The sequence below is a fragment of the Meleagris gallopavo genome, chromosome 7 (genome assembly GCF_000146605.3).
Source record: "Meleagris gallopavo isolate NT-WF06-2002-E0010 breed Aviagen turkey brand Nicholas breeding stock chromosome 7, Turkey_5.1, whole genome shotgun sequence".
NCBI classification, from domain to species: Eukaryota; Metazoa; Chordata; class Aves; order Galliformes; family Phasianidae; genus Meleagris; species Meleagris gallopavo.
The window spans coordinates 24,129,719-24,138,920 of NC_015017.2; the positions used below are offsets into that span (position 1 = coordinate 24,129,719).

Below are 9,202 nucleotides of genomic sequence, written 5' to 3' on the forward strand. Positions count from 1 at the left end.
GGCTGCATAACGGCCATCCGAGGCCGCTTCCGCCTTGGGGGGGTGCAGCCTGAGGAGCTTCACCTGCGGGTGAGAAGCGGTTCTGCCTCCCCGGCCCGGCTCCCCGTTACCCCGCGCCCCATGGAACGCGTGCGCTTCGGGCTGAGGAGCAGCGCCGCTGTCCTGGGGAGGTGAAGCTGCCCGGCTCCGCGTGCCCACCACTCGGCTTCGGTACCGTGCGCGGTGACGTATTTTCTCTGTGCTGTTTTTCTGACAGAGCCAACAGTCAGAGACCCCAGAAGACAAGAGCGGTCCAGGTAAGCCTCTCCCTTCGCCATCTGGCGGCTGTGGTTCACTGAAAATTGCAACTGGAAGGCACTGTCATGGGACAGCTGAAAGCAGCACGGAGAGACATAGACAGGTTGGAGCAGTGCGCCCAAGAAAACTGCACGAGGTTCAACAAAGCTAAGGGCTAATACCAGCTGGGGAATGAAAGGACAGAGCACAGCCCTGCTGAAAAGGACCTGGGGGTACTGGTGGATGGCAGCTGGACATGAGCCAGCAATGCTCCCTCCTGGCCCAGAAAGCCAACCGTGTCTTGGGCTGCATCTTAAGCATTGTGGCCGGCAGGGCAAGGGAGGGGATCCTGCCCCTCTGCTCTGTGCTGTGAGAGCTCACCTGGAGCACTGTGTCCAGAGGTGGAGTCCTCAGTACAGGAGAGACATGGAGCTGTTGGAGCATGTCCAGAAGAGGGCCACAGAAATGATCCCAGGGATGGAACACTCACTGTGAGGACAGGCGGAGAGCTGGGGCTGTTGAGCCTGGGGAAAGGAAGGCTATAGGGAGAGCTGAGATTGGCCTTTCAGTATCTAAAGGGGGGCTGTAAGAAGGAAGGGGACAGACTCTTTAGCAGGGTCTGTGGTGGTAGGATAAAGGAAAAGGGCTTCAAACTAAAGGAGATTTTAGATCAGATATAAAAGTTTTTTCACTTATGCAGAATCTCTAGAGGAAAGGTGGAGCTACCAGATGGGGTGGCTGACATGGATGGAATAGTGAACAACAGGGGTTGGTGCCCAAGTGGAGCAAGCATAGCCTTATTAGTGTAGTCCTTCCCATTCAACAAGGTCCTCAATCTGTGTATTTTGATTTCTTTGCTTGGTTGTGCTTTCTAAGCCTTTGAAAAAGGGAGACAAAAGATCATACTATAAAAAAATACTAGTATGCAGTGACAATAAGATAAAACGTGGAGCTCTAAAACGCTTTCATATATGTATAAAAAGTTTTGTCAGTGGTTTATTGGATCTGACTTTATATTATCCTATGTCCTAGGGCCAAGAATGGATGAGGGCAGCGTGACAATCCCCATCGATAAAGATACTTATGAAGTTCTTAAGAAAAGAGAGAACAGTCTACGTAATCTCATTTACAAAAAGTTTGCCTGTACAGTGACCTCTATAAAATGTGCTGCTGAAGTATACAGAAAAGTATTAACACAAGGAATTCACCTGTCAGTCTATAAGGGTGATCTTACAACTCACAAGGTCGACGCTGTGGTGAATGCAGCCAGTGAAAGCCTAGACCATTTAGGAGGTCTTGCTTTAGCTCTTGTGAATGCCGGAGGGCCAGAAATAGTAGAGGAAAGCAGAAGTCTTATTAGAAAATATGGAAAAGTCGCAACTAGCAAAATAGCAGTGACAGGTGGAGGGAAACTTCCGTGTAAGAAAATTATCCATGCCGTTGGTCCAAGGTGGTACCCATCTGAAAAGGATAAATGTTGCGTTCTACTTGAGGAAGCTGTTGTGAATGTTCTGAAATACGCCAGTGACCCAAAAAACAACATCAAGTCTGTGGCTATCCCAGCAATGAGCTCAGGGGTTTTTGGCTTCCCACTTAATTTGTGTGCTCAAGTGATTGTAATGTCTATAAAGCTATTTGTTGAGACCACACCAAGCTGCCTCAAGGAGATCCGTCTGGTGAACATTTGTGAGCGTACGGTAGCAGAAATAAAAAGGGCGTGTGAGATGTTTCTGGGTGAAAGCAGCTCGCTGCAGGAGACTGTTCCAGCTTCACTAAGCCTGCCTGCACCTGTCATCAAACATGGAAATACTCAATTGCGTGTCATAAAGGGACACATTGAAGAGCAAACGGTAAGTTTGTCCTGCAACGTGATGAACACAGAGCTGCCTCCAAGTCTCTGCAGGCTTTGGAACCTCAGAGGACAGAACACATGTTGTACTGGCCCACTCAGTTTGATGAGAATTCTCAGCTTGATGAGAATTTAGAAAGGGTAAATAAATGCTGTCCACAAACAGTTATTATCTAAAGTGGGTACTGAGCATTAGAAAGTTCTTGTTTCTTTCTAGCATACATGCTACTACAGGATTACAGTAAGCAGCAAAATACTGGATGATTAGTAATAATATATTGTTATGTTTAATCTTCTAACAACGTTGTAGGAGTTCGCATTTTACCACGCATTCCCCAGAAGTCTGTTCTGTCTTGTCTTTTCTTCTGTATTTTATATTCTTACAGCTGTCAGCTGAAAATATCTTGCAGAGGCGATGATGTGCACCTTACCTTTAAACAGTGCATCATTTAAATTCATGCATTTAATTTTCTGGACAGAAAACTTGATGCAAAAGATGTGAGCTTAGTCACAGTATTCCAACAGAGGTATTGGACTGACAGCTGCATCACAGGAAGAGCATTTGCTTTTAGTAAACATAACTTTTACATTAAAGAAGTACCTTTATTCTAAGCTTACAAGTAGTAAACTTGAAGTTTCCTGAAACTTTGAATTCTTTCCTTCTAGACTACAGCTATTGTTAGCTCTGTGTCTTTGGATGGCAAGTTTTGCTCTCAGATCTCAACACCAATGCTGCAAAAAGCAGGTCCAGCTCTTCGGGAGGAAATTCTGTCTCAGCTGAAGCATTCCTGCTATTATAAGGAGTTAATAATAACAAAAGGATATAATCTACCGTGTGAGTTTGTACTTCATGTCATATGGCCACAATTTAACCACGTGGTACTACTGTGTGAGGTGAGGATCAGTTAGACTGGATTTTAATTGAAGATTTTAACATTGAATGATGTGAGGACTAAACCACTTCTTTTTCCTGCAGCAACTGAAGGAGGCAGTTAACAGTTGCCTGTGTTTTGTTCGGGATTATCCATCGCCCTCAATTTCCTTTGCGGAAAAGAATTGGTCACTGATGCTGCCTGCAGCTACGGTGGCAGAGACCATGATTGAAGAGGTGTTAGATTTTGCCAGGAAGTATCCTGAGAAGAAAATAAATGTGCAGTTTGTCCTTTGCCCAGATGACGCCGCTAGCTATCAGGTAATACATTTGTTGCTAACTACCAATAAGTTGAACCCAAAATAACTGCAAAAATATTCTAGATGACTACAAGCTAAAATAATGTGAATTCCATGCTATTTATAACACTTGTGAGCGGCTGTTTCCTCAGCAAACTACTTGCCTCTCAGCATGAGATACTATTCTTCACAAATATTTTTTCCTCACTAACCTGTCATCACCCTGTGACCTGATAGGAGGGAGAGAGAGCTCTGAATTTGTCATATCTGCCAGCAGTTTTATGGCAAGGAGTCTACTCTTAACTACACTAGTTAGAGATTAAGCATATTCTTCATCAGTACATTTCTTTAATGGATATTTTTGTATGAAGTCTCTATCAGAGTAGGGCTTCTCAGAAGCTTCCATAACGAGGAGTGCTGGGGCAAAGTAAGGGGGGATACTCTGTGTTTTAAAGCTGAGTAAATATTCATTAACATTAACCTGCAAATAATGTAATTACATCTGCTGTGGTTTTGTGAGCTCCATGTACACCAGAGCCACGGGGGATTGGGAAAGGTGCTGTTTAATGTGTATGTGTCTTACCTTAGGGGCCTTGGAATAGCAGCAACGCATTTGAATAGTCAGAAATAAAATTTTGGCCAAAGCTGACAAATATTAGCTGTAACTTCAGAATTCAGAGTAAGCAAACTGCTTATCTAAGATTTTTGAAGAGACTAATAGGTTGCAAACTGCTCCTAAACTTTTCTCTTTCAAGATTTTCCAGGAAAAAATGAATTTAGCAGCAAGCAAACTGGAAAAGAATAACAACAGAAGTGATTATTTGAGTAAGTAATGAACAGAGGGGGCATTTCAAGAGAATGAGCAGACCAGGTTTAAGGATCTGAAATCACATTCCTTTACAAATAACTTAGTAACTGCATTAATTGTCACAAGTAAAAGGAGAAGATGAAAGCATGTGAGAAACACAGTGCCAAGACACTTCGGCTTACTACCACTAGGTTTCCATTATAGCCCTGCTTTTGGCTAGGACCTTGCTGGCAGTCAGTGGAGTTGATGACTGCATGTGATGGATCACCTTATGGCTAAATTTTCAGTTCAGGGAAGTGAAGTTGTTCCTTTATGTTTGAGAAGTCACCAATGTGCCAGACAAAGAAGTCATATTATAGTAATCAAAGTGACGTAACTGCTGTAGGAAAAGTTTAAACAGAGAAGTCATGCAGTCACTTCAAACATAACCACGTAGGATACGTATGAATAAAGTGTATAACAGGACAGATTTACTTCCTGCTTATGAAAAAAAATATACCATGTATCTTGCATCAGAAACAGTGTTGCCAGCAGCAGCAGCGGTGATTGTTCCCCTGTACTCAGCACTAGTGAGGCCGCACCTCAAGTACTGTGTCCAGTTTTGGGCCCCTCACTGCAAGAAAGACATTGAGGCCCTGGAACGTGTTCAAAGGAGGGCAACAAAGCTGGTGAGGGGTCTGGAACACAGGCCATATGAGGAGAGGCTGAAGGAGCTGGGAATGTTCAGCTTGGAGAAGAGGAGGCTCAGGGGAGACCTCGTTGCTCTCTATAACTTCCTGAAGGGAGGTTGTAGTGAGCTGGGGGTCTGCCTCTTCTCTCGTGTCATTAGTGATAGGACCAGAAGGAATGGTTTCAAGCTACGGCAGGGGAGATTCAAGCTGGACGTTAGGAAGTATTACTTTTCAGAAAGGGTGGTCAGGCACTGGAATGGACTGCCCAGGGAAGTAGTGGAGTCGTCGACCCTGGGGGTGTTCAAGGAAAGACTGGATGTTGTTGAGGGACATGGTTTAGTGGGAGCTATTGGTAATAAGTGAACGGTTGGACTGGATGATCTTTTAGGTCTTTTCCAACCTTGGTGATTCTATGATTCTATCTTACTATTCCAAAGCAAAATTTCAGCACGATGTGCTGTCATTGTTAATTTGGGCATTACTTGTCAGTATCACTTAAGAGACGTGTCATTTTTACATTGACAGGAATGAAGCTGGTCACTTTAGAAGTCTTTCAAGCAAAAACAAACAAACAAACAAACAAACAAAAAACCTCAAGCCCAAGCCAAACCTGATGGATTCATTTAAAGGAAGGAAAAAAAAAAATTCTATGTGTTGCTTTGTTGTTGTTTTCAAGGAAACCTTCTGGTATCTAACCAGCTTTTTGAGCAGATCAGAAGAGCATAATGTTTCTTGACTGCACACTTCTACATATAAGAATTTGTGATGACAGCACTTAAAAGTTCTTCACTCTTTTGTTCCAGGTACAGAGTCAAGCAGTCAAGACATAAAGGAGACTACAGATAATAAACTGGCCATTGAACTTCAGGGGAGGACACATTTCACATTGAAAGCAGCAGAATCATGGATCCAAAGCTTGATACAAACTCAGGAAAGTCACTATGCTGTCATTGAAAACAACTTCCTTTTTAGCCTTGGTACAAAGGAATATGCAGAACTATCTCGACTGAAACATTCTAGCGTGTCTGCGTCAGAAAAAGTGAAAGATGGGAAAGCAAGCCTGGAATTTCATGGACCCCCAGATGCTGTGATTGATGCAGTGCTCGCAACTGAAAAATTACTGCTTTTTATGCAAGAGCATATTACAGCCAAACAAGAGGAACTGCTGCAATTAATGGGTGTGTAAAGTCAATAAGTGATTAAGTAAATAAGCACGTAAATAAGGTAAATTAAGCAGCAGCATTTATCTGTGTATTGCTGAGAGTGGACAGACATGCATTCAGTTCACACATACACGGAACACTGAATTTTAATTGCTGATAATACCATACTTTCACCATACGAACCCTTGAAAGCCCAGTTGTTAGCTTTCTGTCTTCAGCAACTCACAGCAACAATATTATGAATATACACATAGTTTCCTCTCAGTATTAATCTCTGGCATTACTTTGAAGAATACTTAACATTCCTTGTTCTTCACTAAACTACCAAAAGGAGCATTGGAGCCTTCCACCTTGCCTTTGCTTCAGCTATTACCACATCTAACAGTTGTGCTTCCTTATTTGTTTCCAGGCCAACCAGACACAGATCAGCTTTCAGAAGGACACCTTGACAAGACAAACTCTACTAAACAGTTTCAAATGTTACAAGTAGACTCACACCTTCAGGCATTTAAGGACAGACAGAAACAGTTTGAAAGGACTGGGCTTCACATCCTTAAGGTAAATAAGGGACACGTGGCAAAATTAAATCTCAACTGATATATCTGAACTTAATGCAAGTTCTTAAAACATATATTAACTGCTTTCAACTGACTTCAGTGAGAGGTGTTGGATAGTGGCATGGTTCTTTTTGGGGATTAGCCACACACTTCAGATACCCTTCCTGCTTGGTGCTCAATGCACACAACCCAAATCAGTTTCTTACATTGAAGTGCATAGCCTGAACAAGAGCACTTGCATATTTCACAGGTAATTGTCTGTTTGCTTATTTGTGTTACAGATTGAAAAAATACACAATCCCCTTCTATCTGCTGCATTCCAACAAATGAAAAAAAATCTAGAAGAAAAAGGAGTTACCTCCAAAGGATCCCACAAGTTATACCAGCGTGTTCCTGCTCAGTTCTGTACCTTGGTATGCCAAACTGGATTTCACAGGATATATTCTCCACCAACAGGTAAGATAATTTGCCTCGACGTCTTTAATCAAAACAAACAGTGACTGACAACTGAAGTTGGATTAAAATCAGAAATAACAACTATGCTACACAAGAACTGCTTCCTACCAGCATTAAGAGTCTTATGACCTTACTGCTTTCTGTCCTGACACTGCAGTCAGCAAGGCTCTGGGAAGATAAACCTGGGTCCTTTCTAACCCAACCACTGTTCACAAAATTGTTAGCGTACACATAATGCCACGGCCAAGTTTTACTTTGTTGCAGCAGTCTTTAAAGAAGGTCCAAATCTGTATTTACTTGCTGCACATGCACATATTCAGCAGCCTAATGAGAAGCAAACTTTCAGTACTACCACCCCAAAAAGAACCAATTGTTAAAGACTTTTTTCCCTAAATATTTTTGTTTCTGTTTCAGACCAAAGATACGGAGCTGGCATCTACTTCAAAAGGAACCCAAACAGCCTAATTGAGGATGGCGGGAAGGAAACAGACTCTAACATCTATGTGTTTGAGGCTGATGTACTAACAGGGTTATATACTAAAGGCAAGCAGTCTTACATTATGCCACCAGCAGTGGAAGGAGATGGCAGTATGTTTTATGACAGCTTAGTAGACGATGTAAGCAATCCTGACACCTTTGTCATTTGCAACAGTCTTCAAGCCCTTCCGTGTTATTTGCTGACCTGCTCCCAGGTGAAGGAGAGTCCCATGGACCTCTGAGGAAACCAGCACCGACCTGAGGAGAAATTAGTCAGAACTGTAGCTCTTGGGAAGCCCCCCTCAGAACAAACTCTGCTGCTTAGATTTCAAGAGGGGGCTCTGCCTACACGCTGTGATCTAAGGGCCTCTTGACAGCTCTGAAACAGCCTTGAGGAAAAGTAAGCTGATAACATTAAGGAGATTAGAACAAAGTGATCTAGAATTAAAAATGAATGGAAAACATCATAAACTAGTTTAAAATATTTTGTATGTCTTATAGTATTCTTAGCATGTGACTATCTATTATAGGTTTGCATTTTCTTTCTTTCATTACATTGTCTTAATTTAAAGGTATTGCATATAGTTTTGAAACCCAAGAAATCAAAGTTGGTTTGATTCTTACATTTGGGAATGCACCATGATGTGTGAAAGCATCAGGTGAACGCTGTTTTCCATCTCAGGATTTGTTGTTCAGTAGTTATGACAAATGTGAGGCAGTTCTTCAAGATTTCTATCAGTAGTTGCTATTAGTTTTTATTAGTTAAGAGATTTGAAGCAGCATAGATTCATGTATTCAAATAAAGAGTACAAATAATACTATCAGCTTATTTGTTATCTTTCCTCATAGTATTTAAAGATGGGACTTGAACCATATTTGAGGTTGAGATTTCCCAGTGCTGTTCAATCTTTTTGAATGGCTACCATGCAGGTAGAAAACTAGTTCAAACCACACTCCAAATTGCTCTCCAATAAGGTGCCTTAGTGATACATCATAGAGATTTCAACCTTACCCTAGCTAGGTACCTCCACACTACTTCCACAGCAACTTGAAGGCAGTAAATGCCCAAGAGCTATTATACTAATTTCAATTTAAAAAGACACAGTCCAGCTCTCAGGAATTTTAAAACTTCCTGCAGTAAAGCCTGAAAATATGCCTGGCATTAGGAAAGCTTAAAACAAATCCACTGTCCGAAACTAAAAGTTATTAGCAGATTTGCTGTTCCACAATTCTGTGATTTGTACAACCCAAAGAATTTAAACCCACTACTTACGGCTCATCAGAACACCTCAGCTGGTTGTAACAGTGGTATAATGCAGAAATAAGGGCTTGTCAGTCAACATCAGGTCTGCTTTTAGACTGAAAAGTCACATATGGTTAAAACTGTAATTACCTGGGAAGAAGGGCCTGCACAAAACTTTAAAAAGCCCATGAAATTGTGCTAACAGAGCTTCTGAGCCCTAAAACATAGATGTGATCCATGTTTAAATAAGATTAAAAAAAAAATAAATTGCTAATGAGTTCCTAGCACATTTGTATTTTACTTGCAGTTCCTAAAATAGCATTCATAATGGTCACAAACCCCCAAAGAAAGTAAGTTATAAAAGTCTAGTTCTGAAGTCTTAAGGGAAAAAGTCCTAAGTGGAAAAAGATTTTTGGACCACTGCAAAATGATATTCTTAAATAAAACCATTATTTTTTAAAAGTTCTTTATGTCTGCACTGTCGCAAAACAGGTCCCTTTTGTAAGGTGAGCCTAATGCCATGTGAAGTGGC

The 9,202-nt window shown here is 41.7% G+C and overlaps 1 protein-coding gene across 1 annotated transcript; it reads left to right on the top strand.

Moving 5' to 3' along the window:
* Positions 1 to 17: 17 nt before the first annotated feature.
* PARP9 (poly(ADP-ribose) polymerase family member 9) lies at positions 18 to 8,245 on the top strand. The gene is made up of 9 exons (XM_019617224.2): positions 18 to 296; positions 1,309 to 2,126; positions 2,792 to 3,019; positions 3,102 to 3,317; positions 4,051 to 4,120; positions 5,578 to 5,952; positions 6,347 to 6,495; positions 6,776 to 6,950; positions 7,365 to 8,245. The coding sequence occupies exons 2-9, from the start codon at positions 1,317 to 1,319 to the stop codon at positions 7,667 to 7,669; spliced, it is 2,328 nt and encodes a 775-aa protein (XP_019472769.1). The 5' UTR covers positions 18 to 296; positions 1,309 to 1,316; the 3' UTR covers positions 7,670 to 8,245.
* Positions 8,246 to 9,202: the final 957 nt, after the last annotated feature.

Excerpts from the sequence above, each read along its gene's own strand:
- PARP9 (XM_019617224.2), top strand. The coding sequence starts at position 1,317 with ATGGATGAGGGCAGCGTGACAATCCCCATCGATAAAGATACTTATGAA. Across the intron at positions 2,127-2,791 it reads GACACATTGAAGAGCAAACG|ACTACAGCTATTGTTAGCTC; the intron begins GTAAGTTTGTCC and ends CTTTCCTTCTAG. Across the intron at positions 5,953-6,346 it reads GGAACTGCTGCAATTAATGG|GCCAACCAGACACAGATCAG; the intron begins GTGTGTAAAGTC and ends ATTTGTTTCCAG.